The sequence below is a fragment of the Camelina sativa genome, chromosome 16 (assembly GCF_030686135.1).
Source record: "Camelina sativa cultivar CO46 ecotype springtype chromosome 16, ASM3068613v1".
Classification (NCBI taxonomy): Eukaryota; Viridiplantae; Streptophyta; class Magnoliopsida; order Brassicales; family Brassicaceae; genus Camelina; species Camelina sativa.
In genome coordinates, this window is record NC_141895.1 from 20,516,081 (window position 1) to 20,532,744 (window position 16,664).

At 36.9% G+C, this 16,664-nt stretch overlaps 3 protein-coding genes across 3 annotated transcripts; 1 reads left to right on the top strand and 2 right to left on the bottom strand.

Moving 5' to 3' along the window:
- Positions 1-4,006: 4,006 nt before the first annotated feature.
- LOC147925777 (uncharacterized) lies at positions 4,007-8,392 on the bottom strand. The gene is made up of 8 exons (XM_087492770.1): positions 7,925-8,392; positions 7,513-7,812; positions 7,217-7,387; positions 6,997-7,128; positions 6,525-6,756; positions 5,494-6,347; positions 5,056-5,444; positions 4,007-4,658 (listed from the first exon to the last, which is right to left on the bottom strand). The coding sequence occupies exons 1-8, from the start codon at positions 8,390-8,392 to the stop codon at positions 4,007-4,009; spliced, it is 3,198 nt and encodes a 1,065-aa protein (XP_087348896.1).
- A 3,077-nt stretch (positions 8,393-11,469) lies between these two features.
- On the top strand, positions 11,470-12,659 carry LOC104750914 (NAD(P)H-quinone oxidoreductase subunit L, chloroplastic). The gene is made up of 5 exons (XM_010472775.2): positions 11,470-11,701; positions 11,804-11,893; positions 11,985-12,092; positions 12,185-12,279; positions 12,372-12,659. The coding sequence occupies exons 1-5, from the start codon at positions 11,573-11,575 to the stop codon at positions 12,526-12,528; spliced, it is 579 nt and encodes a 192-aa protein (XP_010471077.1). The 5' UTR covers positions 11,470-11,572; the 3' UTR covers positions 12,529-12,659.
- A 4-nt stretch (positions 12,660-12,663) lies between these two features.
- On the bottom strand, positions 12,664-15,807 carry LOC104750915 (uncharacterized). The gene is made up of 9 exons (XM_010472776.3): positions 15,064-15,807; positions 14,841-14,978; positions 14,548-14,736; positions 14,330-14,467; positions 14,111-14,229; positions 13,889-14,021; positions 13,670-13,799; positions 13,351-13,577; positions 12,664-13,263 (listed from the first exon to the last, which is right to left on the bottom strand). Exons 1-9 carry the CDS (start codon positions 15,526-15,528, stop codon positions 12,985-12,987), a joined length of 1,818 nt encoding a protein of 605 aa, XP_010471078.2. The 5' UTR covers positions 15,529-15,807; the 3' UTR covers positions 12,664-12,984.
- Between the last annotated feature and the right edge of the window lie 857 nt (positions 15,808-16,664).

The window sequence follows — 16,664 nt, forward strand, 5'->3', positions numbered from 1 at the left end:
TTTACTTAAAAAATTATAAAAAATAATTTGATAAACCTATTGATCAAATAATAACCACATAGACTTCCTGCATTGAAATAAAATAAACTTACATATAAACGAGTCAAATTAAACAAGGAAATGTTGATTAGGTTAAAATTATTTGATTTAGGATTTGCTTAAGTAGACTTCTCGGTAGACTATTGGTGGTTGACTTTGTTATGCCATCAACCTAACCGAATGCGTACCGATTCCTTGATTTTAACCTAACCGGATAATTTAACCATATATATACTTCTCTCTATAAGTTGACCCTAATTTTTATGTGATATCTCTCTCCAAATTTTCTCTCTCAAAATTTTCAATATTGTTGCTCTAGAAAATTCAGCCACATATACCCACAAAATATTTTGTGGCTTACAAAGATAAATATGAAAACCCTAGATTCTCTTTATTTTACTTGCCTCTCTCTCAAATATATCTTTGCTCTCCAAAAAAAAAAAAAAAGTAGATATAAAAACAGATGTGTCTCAACTCCAATCTATCATCTTTTTCCCTTTTTTTTTTTCATCGAAGAAGTTCTGCAAATCTAACTCTATGAATCCCCCTCCATCTTTGGCCTTCATTCATATTCAAATCTAATCCCAAAGGTTTTGTTTTCATATCTACCTACCTCATCTAGGTTTTTAGTTTTATGTTGGTTGAATTTGGGTTCTATATGAGTTTTCTTATTTGGATATGAGAATAGTTATTGGGTAATCTGTTGGAAAAAGTTTAGTTCTTTCTTTTTTTTTAGTTTGATTTTAACTTTTATTTGGATTTTTATGATTTAATTGCTTAAAGTCAGATTTTTTACCAAAGCTTGTTCTTGTCTTTAATTTTACAGGCAAAAGAGAAGATTGAACAGTAGGTGGTGGAGGTCGAGGTGGAAGCGATGGAGTGGCAATGGAGAAGAATGAAGAAGAGATGGAGAAGAAGCTGATTTTGTGTGCAGAGTCGTTAGGATAGGTGATAAAAATGGTTTAGTTTCCCAGGAAGAAGTCTTCCTGATAAGTCATCCTGATAAGTCTTCAGCATAATCATTAAAAATATTAAATTGATTTGATTGAGTTGCAGTGTAAAGTATGGTTTAGTTTCCGAGGAAGAAGTCTTATTGATAAGTCTTCAGCATAATCATTACAAATATTAAATTGATTTGATTGATTTGCAGACGGTTCAGTTTCCCGTGCAGAAGTCTGCCAGAGAAGTCGTCGGCATAATAATTACAAGGTTTAAATTGATTTAATTGATTTGACATTAGTTGGTAAAGAAGTCTGCCAGAGAAGTTGGTTTATTTATATTTTTCTGGTACTGTTTCAAATAAACCGGAATTGGTTTTCTAAAACCGGGATTATTATAATTATTATAATTTTACTCAACTTAAAAACCACGATAACAACTATAATTATCTCTAATTTCGTCTTGCTCATATTCTTGTCATCAATCTATTCCTCTCTTCTCTTCCACTTATCTCATCCTCTTATCAATAATGATTGATTTTCCCATTTCTTTTTCGTGTTAAACTTAAATCTCCATCTTTCGGATTGTCTCAATTGCAGATGTGACAATTTCCCTTTGATAATAGCCAGAGAGTACATAGAAGAAACATGTTTTGGGGGTCAGAGCAGAGACATCTTAATTACAGTTTTTAGTTTTTATTCTCCAGTCTGTTAATTTCCTTGTACTTAAATTACATTTTTTAGTTTTTAGTTCCTTGTACATAATGTTATGTAATAGTAGTGCTTAGCCACTTGCTAAACGTATTTAATGAAAGTATATTGACTATTATTGTTGAGGTCGGTCAACAGTGTCTTACCCTATCTTCACCTTCTTCCCACAAAATGTGTTAAAAAGTTTCTTTCTTTTTCATTTTTCCAAATACAAACAAAACCAAATAAACCAACCAATAATCGCTTCTTGTAGAGTTGAAAAAGAGATAAGAACTCCAACGCGTTGACTTTTTCAATTATACATACTTCACACAGAACTCCAAAACGTTGACTTCAAAAATAAGTCTAAGTTAATGACCTAACTGCTTAAAAAAACCAAAAACTTGATTTCTCCATTTGTATAATATATAATCATGTCAAAAACATATAGAAACAAATACATAACATATATCAAAGAATACGACAAGAAAATCTCAAAAATTATTCACCAATTTGCAATAAATTGGTTTTCAAATTATGACGACTTCATGTTGATGTCAGCATTTTAGACATAAACTAGCCTCTATGAAGAGACTTCCTTTGAAGTCTATTTGGTGTGGTCTATTTTTGCAATTACAATTTAATAAATCAGACACCGTATGAAGTCTACTAGGATAGTTGACTTCTTTTGTTGTCTTCCTTTGTTAAATTTTTGGTCAGTTTTGCAATGAAAAACATATAACAGAGTAGACTTCTTAGAAAGTTTCAACAAGTTAACTTCGATTACAGTCTACTATGGTTATTTTTGCAATTGACCAAACCATTGACTTTGTAGTAGACTTCTAGCTAACAAGTAGACTTCATCTATCCGTCAACTAAAAAAGTAAACTTCGTTGTGGTTAGTTTTGCAACTGACCAAGTTTGACTTTCGTCAATTAGACTACATACGAAGTCTCCACGAATGTTGACTTCGTTTGCAGTCTGTCGTGGTCATTTTTGGGGTTGACCAACATTTTAATTTTTTAACTAGTAGACTTCTTTTGGAGTCAACTAATTAATTTATATCATTAATATATTAATATTACGGTCAATGCTTTTATATTATGGTGAACCCCAAAAATAGCCACTATAGAAGTCTCTTATTTTATTATCATAAGAAGACTTCGTCCGACAATCATATCTAGAAAGTCAAGAATTTGGTCAATTGAAAAAATAAACCTTAGTAGACTGCAAACGAAGTATCCAACAGAAAGATTATAATGCAGTCTGAACCATATTTTTTTGTTTTCAAATGAAATTAAGGAGACTGAAATTTCAGTCTACGGGCTCGAAACTCGATAAATTTTTAATTGCAAAATTGACTACATAGTAAACTTTACATGATATTATGACGGGTAGACTAACAAATGAAGTCTAGTTTCGTAAAAAAATCAAGGAAAATCATGAAATCAGGTTATTGAAGCATTAAGAGCTTCAAATTTGGTTGTTCATGGTTGTTGGAAAATTGATGGTGGTGGCACAACCGTAAATAAAATTATTTTGCAAAAAAATTAAATAAATTAAAAATAATGGCATTTTTGTGAATACAATGAACAAATAAAGATTTATTTGAGAGAAAATGACAAATATTGGAGAAAGAAAAGAGATAGTTAGTTTTGCAATTGACTCGAGTTAGGGGTCTAGTTTTGTAATCATCCATTTAAAAATAGACATAATTCATAAACAATTACATTTGTAACGTGTTTGGAGTGTGGAGAAGATATTCCAAATTAGCAAATATAAATATCTAATAAAGAAATTTTGATTGGGAAAAAAAACAAGAGTTCATATGGACCGGTCTAACATTATGTGCCACTTTATAAAAATATAATTCACATCAAAACCGAATTCATTTTAAATTTAGACCGTGTCAATTTTATTAAAAATACTGACAGGACCGTGATGAAATATTATAATAATATTATTCTGTTCGTTAGCTAAATGGTTCACATTTGATATCATATGGACATACAAATATTGACTTTTTTTTTTTTTTATTTTTTTTTTATTTTTTTATAAATGTTAAATTATATTTACTAAAAAAAACTGTGGTCCAAAAAAGTTTACAACTTAAAAGAATTCTTTGAATATAGAACTGAGACTAAAAATATTAATTTGGATGTGTGAAACCAATACTAAAGACCACTCTCATATCCGGAGGTGGTTGTCAGTGTAAGCAGTCGATTACGGACATTCTTGGAGATGAAGCTTAGGAGATTGGAACCTGTAGTTGGAGCTTCTCCATGCCGTAGAGTGTTACGTTCCCGCCAGAGGCTATGAATAGCAGACTGAAAAGCATATCAAAGAACAAATAGGTGAAGCCGAGGTGTTGACGAGTCCTGAAGCAGAGGGGCCAAAGTTGCCCAATTCTGTGTGAACCGGACACCTAATAGCCCTTGAGCCAGAGCAGACCAGACAGTCGAGGAATAAGCGCAGGAGAAGAAGAGGTGGTCCCTTGTTTCCCCATGTCCCTGACAGAGGACACAAGCTCCATTTGCGGAAGCATTCCATTTAACTAGTTTGTCGCCAGAAGAGAGTCTATTGTGGAAAGCAAGCCAAGCAATGAAGGAGTACTTAGGCGTTGAGTGATGAAACGAAACTCCTGCAGACCAGTCACATGGAGGGTTTGGTTGTCGTGTCAAACACCAAGTATCATGTGACAGAAATTTACTCTTAAAAGAGCCATTTTTCTGCTTCCAGAGGGAGCAATCAGAACCTTGGTACTGCACTGAAGGACGAATAGAGTCAAGAGTATCTTCGATTTCGTTTAGTATGTCAACACGGTGTCGACGTCTCCGGTGTGTAAAAGCCTCTGCCACAGTACTCCGCTGCGGAATCCCCATATCAATGCTACCCCGGAACTCGAGATGTGCAAATAGCTGGCCAAGAGGGGTCCAAACATCAAACCAAAACGATGTGTCGTACCCTGTGTTCACCTCTTTTTGATGTAAGCTGGCAGCAAGATCACGATATTTTAAAATCTTACGCCACATCCAAGAACCTCCAACACTTTTCTCATTAACTCACCAGAGGGAACCAGTTCGTATCAAGTTAAACTTGACTCAGCTGACCCAAAGGGAGTTTCCAGGAAATACAAGGCGCCAAATTAGTTTCAAAATGCAGACTACGTTGGTATCTCGCAACCGACGAAGCCCCAGACCACCCTCATGCTTCGGTTTACACATATCAAGCCAAGAGATCTTTGCCTTTTTTGAATTGAGGTCCGGACTTGACCACAAGAAAGCTTGAGAAAAGGCTGTCTATCTCCTGAAGATACTTCTTTGGCAAGCAAAATGCAGAGAGCCAAAAGTTTGTTAGACTGGAAAACACTGACTTGAGCAGCTGAAACCTGCCCGCAAAGGACAAGGAGCGACCCGTCCAAGAGGTGATACGTTGGCGAATGCGCTCAATGAGAGGCAAATAGTCAGCATGCGTCATAGAACGAGTGAGCAGTGGGAGTCCCAAGTACCAGACAGGGAGAGAGCCTACCGTAAACGGAAAATGCTGAAGAATGTCGTGCTGATGTTGCTGAGAAGACCCGGCCATGAAGAGGGTTGATTTCTCAAGGCTAATATGGAGACCAGAAGCAACGGCAAAGTTGTCAAAAACTGCAAGAGTTTCTTCAACAGAATGCGAGCTCCCATCTGAAAAAATCAGGATATCGTCTGCAAAATAGTGGTGGGTGAGACCCATAGTTTTGCAGCGAGGGTGATACCCAATTTGACGAGCAGTTGCAGCCTTGTGAAGCATAAGAGATAGCACATTCATTCAAATGACAAAGAGATACGGAGACAGAGAACAACCTTGCTGCAAACCCTCTTGTGCTTTGAAAATAGCCAGCTAGTTCCCCGTTAACTTGCACAGAGAAAGATGTCGAGCTAGTACAGAGCGCAATCCAATGGATAAAATCAGCAGGAACGTTAATGGCCTTGAGAATATTGATTAAGAACGGCCATTGCACTGAGTCAAATGCCTTGGAGATATCAATCTTCATCATACAACGAGGGGAAATGGATTCTTTATGGTAGTCTTTAACCAATTCCGAAGCAAGTAACAGATTTTCCATCATAAGCCTATCCTTGATAAAAGCGGGCTGGTTTGGAGCGATGAATGAGGGCAAAAGAGCCTTCAGACTGTTAGCAACGATCTTCAAAACCACCTTGTAAAGCACATTACAACATGAAATTGGACGGTAGTCCTTCATCTCCATTGAATCAGTCTTCTTAGGTATAAGAGCCAGGATAGTCGAATTTACACCTTTAGGAAGGAAACCTTTAAGGAAAAAAGATTGAACTGCAGTGACAAAATCCTTACCCAATATTGACAAGACTTGCTTAAAGAATTCAGTTGTGTAGCTATCCGGACCAGGTGCTTTACCTCCTGGCATCTTAAATAGAGTTTGACGAATCTCCTCCTCATAAACCACCTTTAATAAACCCTTACTGTCTGCAGTGGAGCAACGAAATGGTATCAATTCCTCCAACTGAGCAACACTCATACCCACAAAATCTGTTGGCGAGTGTGTGAGAAACTCCTTAAAGAAACGCACCGCCTCTGTTTTAATCTCTGACTGAGTTTTAGCCACTGAACCATCAAGACAGAGTATCTCACGAATCGCATTGAGGGCTTGGCGAGACTTAACTGCATTGTAGAAAAATTTATTGTTTTTATCACCCACCAGTAGCCAATGTAACTTGGATCGCTGCTTCAAAAAACTCTCCTCCAAGTCAGAGACATGATCCCAACGCTGGAAAGCCTGGTCCTAAGCCTCCGCTGTTTCAGCGATTGGATTTGAAAGCGTGGAGAGCTGACACTCACAGAGGGTCTTGTGAGCTTCCTCCACCTGCTCAGATAGCTTACTAAGCTTTCGACGTCCTAACGACCGCAAAAATGGTTTTAGCTCCTTAAGCTTTTTGGCAAAACGGTACATAGCAGAGGTGGAGTGGAAAAGTCTCTCCGAGCCGTCCCATAACATTTGGACTGCTGACATAAACTCCGGACAGGACATGATGGCATTTGAAAACTTAAAAGGTCCTCGTGGTCTACCAGTCTGAGTTCCCACAGAAAACCGACAACGAAGATGGTCAGAACAACCTCCAGATTCGAACACACCATAAGCATCGACAAAGTGGCGATCCCAAGCCTCACTAACCAAGACACGATCTAATTTCTTTTAAACTTGACCATCATCTCGCTTATTTCCCTAGGTAAACAGAGGACCGTGAGTATGCATATCTGTTAAAGCACAGTGACGCACAACATTCTGAAAATTTCTCATACCACAAGTTACAGTGGGGTAATATTCATAATTAGAGTGCTCTTCGCCATCAAGGATTTTATTAAAATCACCGACAATCAACCAAGCCTTATTAGCAAAGAGAGGAGAATCAAAGTGATGCTTGAGATCCTCCCATAGCTCTTTCTTTACATCAGCCAGATTATACGCATAAACAAAAGAGACAAAAAAACTCCATAGTATGGCTAGGCAGTAAGACGGAGCAGATGATAACCTGACCACTCTTAAAGACTGGTGTGACTCTCACATCTTCCTTCCACACCACCCAGATTCTCCCAAGAGGATTAAATTCATAATTTGTAATCGAAGACCAACCACGGAACACATAAGAGATGATCCGGGGAGCCTTACTTTCTTGAACACGCGTTTCAAGCAAACATCCAAACTGCAAATATTCAGTGTGTACCCAATCACGAACAATAGAATGTTTCTTAGATTTATTGAAGACACGCATGTTCCAGGAAAAACCAGACATTAATGACGTTTTCGGGAGTTCTTCTTGCTCGATACGCCAGGAGGGAACCCCTTAGCTTGCTGAGAAGAAGACTCTGAAGTAGTCTTGTGCGTTTGTTTCGATTGTCGAGGCAACGAAGCTCTAATGGGAGTGTCCATTGCAGGGACTGGCTTACCCAGAACTGTTGCATCCACTACAACTTCCGGGACAATATCTAGTTTCTTATGAACAGCCATATCCGAATCAGAGTCACCCACATCCTCAGAATTATCCAGAACAGAGAACCGAGAAGAATCGAGCAGAGTATCTTGACCACCTGCAGAAGGAATACTGCCTTTTTCAGAACTTTTACAACCCTTCCCAGGAGAAACAACTGACCAACCGGAAGTAGTATCCTCCGGAGGTGGGATTGATTGTGTCACACCCTCTTTTGCAGCCAGTTGAGCTGGAAGCATGGGAGGGGGGGACCTCTACAGCTTGTGCTTTCTTAGGAGAGACTATTTCACCCTCTTCGACAACAACTTCTGAAATCTTCTTCGGAGACATTGGAGCAGTGGTTAGACACCCATCGCCACCATGCCCCCACATCTGACATCGAGAACACTTCGGTGGGAGCCATGGATATAAGAACTCCAAGGTTACAACCTCCTCCTTTGTCAGCTGAAACCAAAACGTGGTAGGCAAGGCTTTTGTTAGATTGACTTCCACAAAAACCTTGGCCTCATCGAATTTACTACAGAGCTCTGTATCCGGATGCAACCGAATAGGATTACCTATTGGACTCGTTAAAAATCCAAGACCTTCCCATGAAAAAAGAGAATGGGGAACATTTTTCAAAGTTACCCACAAGGGCATAGAGGAAATCACTGGCTGTGCATCTTCTGGAAGGGATGACCATTTAGCTAGCATCATAGGCACATCCGCTATATTCCACATTCCCCTACATAGAACTCATTGTCTCATAGTTTCATCACGAATACGGAACCGGACCGAGGTTGTAGAGTTTTCATAAACATCAATTCGAACAGACTTATCTCCCAATGGCCAAATCTTATTGACAATCACATGAATCTTGGCGACGTGTGGAGCCGCAGAAGGGAACCTACCCACTAAAAAATCATCCCAGAGGGGAACCGACTTGAAGCACCACGTCAGGAACTGCAATCGTTGGAACACCATCAATCATACTAACTTCATAATTGTGTTTCTTAAGCGATGGACGCTTATTCACCGCTGCTGCATAAGACTGCTGCTTGTTTTGTGTAGAAGAGGTATCCCCTTGAGAATGACCCGTTGAATTCGGCTCCGACATGAGGGCACACCGACAATGACCGTCACACAAACCCTAACTTAAAAGATATTCTGCAAACCCTAACTTAAAAGATATTCTGCAAACCCTAGAATCAGCCAAAATATCGCACTTTTCTTATTTAAAAATCGCTCAAGGGAAAGATCATTTCTTCTTGAACTAATATTGACCTTTTCGAAGACACATATTACAATTAATGTATATATAATCTTCTTTTATATGAGCTCGTGGCCTTATCAAACATAAATCGCGTGTTGTCCAAGAGATAATCATCAGCGAATGTAATGTAACTATCATAGTAATTAGTATTCAAAGGGGCCGATATATCCACTTAAAACTTATATGTCAGAATTTAATAAATTTTTATTGAATGTACATAGTGATATTGGGAACTTGTGCGTTAGGATTTTTGTGAATTCTGATTTATGTTTTAGGCAACAAAATGATTTTTGTGAATTCTGATTTGTGTGAAATGAAAAGGGCCATGTGGTGTTGGGCGTGGCTCATATACAAAGTTTAATGACATGTCACTCCCACCTCACTGTTTTGTTGCCTAATAATCTACTAGTAGTACTTAATTATAACATAGAATCTTTCCAAAATCTTGTTTAATTTGTAGAACATTCATATCACACTAGTAGTTTTCAGATTTCTAAGCTAAAATATTGGTATGTGCATGCATCTATGTATTATGAATACAGTTAAAAACTTTCACATCATTTCTTGATCTTTTAGTTGATGTAGAATTAAAACAGAAGATAATGTGCACCGCTCTTATAACAAAATGTATATTTAAATGGAAGTTTAATATACTACTATGTACTTATTTGATTTTATCATAGAAAACAAGAAAGGAGAAGCGACCTCAATGATTAACATTCGTCGGCTGAATCAATAGTGAGACTTTAAAATTCAAAAAAGAAAGAAAATGGTGGTGGGGTTTGCAGCCTAAGCTTTTAGGTTAAGCCTTTAACATGTGATTAACTTTCAACACCAATGGCGCTCCAAAATCCCGGAAAAGAAGAAAATGATTTCGATAACTCACTTAGGATTCTAAAAAATGTGAGAACTTAGAATAACTCGCTAGTCACTTCCATGATATTTAAAAGCTGTGGTATATAACACTTTATCTGTAACTAATAAAGGGGGGGGGGGGGTTCATTGTTAAGAGTAATACGTAAAACAATAGTAATGATTAACATTGTATTGAAGAAAATAGCAACAAGGTGACTTAAATATATCTTGAACGTTTTTATCTTTTTTGTTTTTTGTTCTCATCACATATAATTTTTTTAAAAAGTAGGTCTAATATTTACCATATGGGAAGTTAGATTGTAGGTCTACAAGTTTAGATTTAGAGTTTAATTTTGTAAGAAGTCATGTGATACCCAAACTCTTAAGTGTAATCAATTTAACCGGTCGTCCTTGACATTTTTGCACACACACACACACATATATATATATATATTGATTATATGACCAATTCTAGAAGTATATATCATGTAGACATGAATATTCGTATTAGAGATCTAAGGCGATGAGTCTTATAATAGATATATATTAGATACATGGTATACATGGTATGTTTTTTTATATCTAGAAGTATTCCAACAAAGTAAAGATATAAAGGAAAGGATTGAAAATCTAAATATAAATCATATCAAGAAGAGAGATTTTAAAATAAAAAAAAAATACAGTAGAAAGAGTAAAAATGGTGAGGGAAATGATGGTGAATTGAGGGCTGTTGAAGAGAGGTGGGGGATCTTGTGTCCCCTCTTTATTATTCCTTACTAAAAAGTATAAAAAACAATTACATAATTCTGTGATAAATAGAATAATCTTTAGTGAAATCATATAAGATGTTCTTTTGTTTTTTTTACCCTGACTAACTTTAAGGGTCCTTCATACACAAAACGTAAAACACATTTTTGACATAGGAATAGAATCATGCAAATCTTTTTAAAAAACGTAGTAAATATAAAGCAATAGTGAAACAAAGCATGTTGTGTGTCATGGGAGATTCATGTCTTGTTACCCGTTTCAACATCCCTGCAAGAAGAGACATTGGAATGTCTCTGTCTGTGTCTCAACTGTGAAAAACATTTAGGGACAGTTTTTGTCTGGTTCACTCTCAGGTTCTGCATTTGTAACATACCACACCCCAGTCCATCAGGTCTCTCTTTATGTACTGAGTGAGGATTATAACTTTATCCGTATATCAGGTTTCAATAGTTTCTCACCTTAATTGAACAAAATCAAATCATTAGCCCATTTCCTTACTATCTATAAGACTACAACAAAGCAACTCATTCTCCGAGTTATGTTCACTTGCTCAGTCATTATTCAGCTATAGCTTTCTACTGAAGAAGAATTATAATCAAATATCAAAAATGGTGTTTCTTTGTGGGTTCAAAGCATTTTTTAGCCTCCTACATAATGATCCAGTGTCACATTTTCACCATTCTTGATATTTCTTTGGTTTTTTATACTCTGATATAGATCAAGTTACTAACTTTCAAGTAATCAAGTGCCTCAACCTTCAAAAACATGAACTAGATTATAATTATAAGAAACGAAGATGCAATTACAAAATTTGGAGTGAGTTTGGTTGTTTTTATTTCATTTTTTTGTAGATAAATACACTATATGCCAAAATCAACATGGGATCTCCATATGACACGTAGGACTAATACGATTCAGACGAAAGCCATCCTAGAACTAACTCTCTACCATTAGAACCAATCTCAAGAGATAAGGAAACTTCACAACCCATAACAAAAAAAAAACAGACAGACAGAAACATAGAGATGAGCCATTGCGGCTCTCTTGGGCTTTGTGCCCCAAATGCTTTGTCATCTCTCTATTTGAAGCCTCGCAGTGTGAAATCTCCTCTCTGTATTACATCTCACTCCAAAGCCAACGATGCTCTTCATCATGTAAGACTTCTTTAACTTAGTCAAGTGTCTAGAGTTCATCAACAAGAATCTGCAGAGATATCTTTGCTTCTTCACTGTGCCTTATTAGTTTGTTTACTACAGAATGTTGCAAAGATGAGAGCAAAGGCCGGTGATTTCTTTGGAGCAAAGAAGACAATCTTGGCAGCTCAACTCGGGACAGTTCTTGCCACGGTAACTACACACATGAGAGACCTTTATTCTCTGATTGAAACAATGAGAAAAAAACGGTGGTAACTGAAGTACTTTAGTTTTTTTTTTTTAGATTGATCATCCGGCTTTGGCAATAACGGGAGTCAACAACCAGCAGGAGTTAAGCAGTGTTGTGCTCGATATCGCGATCATATCCGTTTGGTACTTCCTTGTAATGCCAGTAAGTTTGAAGACATACACTTTGTGTTTTCAAAGAATTAAATGATTCATGATTCTGAATGTGGGGACTTTGTATACTATGTTTTGTGTTAGCCAATCATCATGAACTGGCTGAGAGTAAGATGGTACAGAAGGAAGTTTTTTGAAATGTATTTACAGTTCATGTTCGTCTTCTTGTTCTTCCCCGGGTAAGCAAAGGTCACACAATCATTTCCATCAATGCCTTATACTCTAAATCTCAAATCTCTCTAATCCTTATCAAGTTTTTATAACTTTGCAGGCTACTGATATGGGCACCATTTCTCAACTTCAGAAAGTTCCCAAGAGATCCATCTATGAAGAATCCTTGGGACGTACCAACAGACCCTTCCTCTATCAAGAACGGTTACCTCAAATACCCATTTGCAAAGCCAGAAGATTATGATCTTGATTCTTGATTAACAGATAGATTCACAAGTCTGTGTTTCACATCTTGGGGCTGTATGTATATACTCCGGATTCACATGAACACAATGTAATGACTTGTGCATACAGTTATGAATTATGATCAAGACACATTCAAATCAAACATATAATAAACAGAAATAACTTTATTGTCATCTGGGAGAAAAAAGAAGAGATAAATGATCTCAGACACAAATTAAACAGTCTAAAAACAACCTTCTACAAACTTACGAGCTTTGAACAGACTCCCAAATCCCAGCTTTGTGACTATAAAAAAGGAAACCATTATTCAACACCTCCTTAACCCTAAAGTCTGGTCAAGATCTTCAAAATTTTGTATCTTGGAGTGTAAAAAGGCTTTTTAACTTTAAGTAAATTCTCTACACCGACGATATAGTAAAGAGTTATCTTTCTACTTATCGTCCTCAGATTTTTGTGTTTCTCTTCTCTTACTTCTTCAAAGCTGAGGTGAATACCTCAGTATATTTGTTCAGGTATTCGTGCAGCTCGAATGATTCCACCAGATTCTTCAGCTCGGTTGTAACCTCCGGGTTGGAAGATAGAACAGCTGCACCAGCTGCTCCTGCAGCTAGAATCACAACAGCAATGGCTGTTCCTTTGAGGCAGCTACTTCCACGGGAGAGTTTCCCTGATATCACTTTGCATGACTTGTCAGCTTCTTTGTAAAGAGCACCATTGGCACCTCCCTCAGTGATGGCCTCCTCGTTCTAAAAACATCAAAGGTCAATATCAGAGATGAAACTTACAAGATAATGGACGGTGAAACTAAAGCTTGGAAATTGTGGAGACATTACCTTTAGCCTGAAGCTCTTCATAGTTCTGTTGAGAGTGAGCTTATCACTCGGTGATGAGGATAGTTTGAGCGAATGCTCTTTCCATTCTTCTACAAGCTTTTTAAGAACAGCAACACTAGCTTCCAGATTCTCCTTGTAGAGATTGTCCCAGTGCTTGCAGCAATCAACGTTTTCTGTCACAGCCCACATAGCAACTGCTGTAGCTTCCTTGGCTAAAACAGGGTTTCCTGTGACAACAGTAACATTAGAACTCTTACTAGAGGAGCAGAGGGGCAGCAGGAAACTTCAAGGATTCAAGATTTTTTCTGTAAATAAATACCTTCTCCAGCTAGCTTCAGAGCAAATGTGAATATCTGTTGTGTCACTTGTTTCATTGCCTTGCTTCCTGGTGCACCAGCAAGAGCCACTTCTTTCAGCAAGGGATATATTGCCTCAAACCTCTCTGTAGCCTGTATGCATCAAAGGATCATGCTTGTGATCAGAATCAACAAACACGTCAAGGTTTTGTTCTATAAATTCCAATAGTACTACTACTTACCTTTACTCTTGCAGATGATACGGGGAATGTGAGACGCATCAACATCTCAAATGAAGGAGGAGGAATCAGTCGCTCTCCTTTCCTAACAGCTCCATTAACAAGTATGGTCCGAGCCTTTGGATTCGTCAAAATTCTGATTAAAAAATTGTATAACCACAAATAAGATGATTTTACTAAATATATCAAACAAAAGTCGATCACAAGAAAACGTCTGACCCTTACTTCTCAACCAACTGCAGGATGAGATCCCTTGACTGAGGGTTGCAGTTCTTATTAACAACAACAGGTAACAAGTTGTGCGCCCATGAATACAAGCCTACAGATAGATCACCTTGGGAAGCCTGTCCACATTTGACAAATTTACAGAACTTCAGAATAAAATCGCAGAAACACACAATTCTCAACACTCTTTGGTCCTCAATCATTAACAAACACACAAACCTGAGCCATCATCCAAACTGTAACAGGAAGCTTATCCTGTCCCTGATACTTAGCATTCTCCCTCAAAGTTGGTAATACATTAGTCAAAGCATCAGGTTTCCTACGAAGTACCATTGCTAATGCAACAAATATTGCAACCTAAACGTCAAATATAACAAGATGGAGTTAGTTAATCCAAAGTCAATAACTTCATATCGATACAAGGAATGCAAACAGACCTGAGATTTGGAAGAGGCATGTTGTGCACCCTTCTTCCCACCTTTGGCACCACCTTGTTGAGCTGCCAAATCTGTGAGAATACAATCAAACGCCCACAACACAAAGTGTCCAAGAGCCTCAATTGGACGTTGGTTGATCCAATCAACTGATGTTTTGTAAACAGGTTCCGGAATATGAACTAACGGAACCTATTATATTAACACAAAGAGAACAAAGATCTCAGATTCATCAAAACCTAAACCTAAGACTTGAATTCAAATAACCTCAACATTGTCAATTATATAACACTCACATCGATCAGCTTAGACAAAGGAGACTCCTTGAACATTTTCACCCATGGAAACTGCACAGATGAAACACCAGAGAGTGCTCTCCCAAAGTAATCAGCAAATCTCATTAGCTGAATCTCAGGTTGAGTAGCATATGAATCCTATATAAAAATCGAAACTTTAGATCACAATTCACAATTCACAAGTTCAGATCAAAGCCTCAATTATACAAATCCATGCACATACCGTAGCTTCAACAAGGAAAGCTTCGAGATTTGAAGGATCGATCTTAGATGCAGCTTCAGGCAAAGACACTTTAGGTTTCTTCTCCTTCTTTGGCTTCTTCTTTTTAGTTTCCTCAACCTTGAGACTCTCATTCCTCGCCGCAGCGATCTCATCATCATCACTACCGTCATCGCCGTAACCATTAGATCGGTGTTTAGATCTAACCAAACCTTCATCATCCGAATCAACAGCAGCCATCTTCGCCGCTAGGATCCGTCGTCGTCGATCCTCAGCTTGCTCCTCAAGTGAACGGAACACGTTGTCTCCGGTTCCGTTCTGAACAGTTTTGCCACCGTTCGCTTGATCCGCCGGTTTTGCCTTCCGGTTACGTTTCGGGTACACGACCTTTTTCCAACCATGGTCGACGTGAGAGTTACCGTTAGAGGTCTCAAAGCCATTGTACTCGACAGATTCGATCGGATCCATTATTGGGTTTTCTAAAGTTTCTAGCTTTTTTTGTTTCACTTCTCTCTCTCTCTCCGGCGTGAAAAACAGAGACCAAACAAGAAGACGAGATTTGACCGGAGGGAAGAGATTATATATATGAGATTTATAGGGTAGAGAGATAAAAAACAATATCCTTATTATTATTTTTTATCTTAACTACGAAATTGCCATTGATATTACATAAACCAATCCTTTTGGGATTTGGTTTTTGTTTATTTTAGTTTTAATTTTCTAAGGATTAGTGATTCGTGTTTACCCAACAAAATCTAAGAAATTAAGAAGGGGTAAAAAATATCCCTGTTTTTTTTTTTTTTACCGTAACTATAGATATTCTATTTTGTGATTGGTTTAATTCGCATTAGAAATAAAATATTCTTGGATGTTTTTTTTCTCATAAACAGACATAAAATCAAATATCTGTTGTGAAATTAGTCTATTCTTCTCATTATTTAGTGAATCAGTGACAAGAGTTTTTTTGCCACTAGCATATTTCGTAATCATCCTGTTTCAGATTTTTGGATACTTTAGCATAATTAATATTGCACGAGGATCCATATTTTGGATTTTGTTTTCCAAAATCGAAAGCTCATTTTTTTTTGTTAACAAGATATTTGTTTTTTAAATGTTCAAACTTCAAACTATTATTAATTTTCTTTCTATTTTTTAATTCTCCTTGCAGTTTGAACATTCTCATCTGAATTAAAAAGCTATAATTGTTAACAAAAACTAAATTAAATGTTTTTAATGTTACTCCTAAAAACAAATTGACTATTACAATTTTAGTATTTTTTATTTAATTGGAATATGAATAACTTCAATGTTTTATTGTTAAAATTTATGTATTAAATGTTAAAAAAAAATGATGTATTAAAATCATAAAGTGGCAATATCATCTTTTGGGAGACATACAATAAGATAAAAATGGTACATAAAATTAGTAATTTACTATGGTCTCTACTCAAAGTTGACACACACAAATCGAGTTCTAGCATAACTATAAAAAAAAAATACGAAAAATAAGTTTTAATCAAAAAGAATTAGTTAAAAGCGACTCTTGTTAAAACAGACGAAGTAGTGATTTGTATTGAACGCAAAAATCGTGTAACATGTGACGT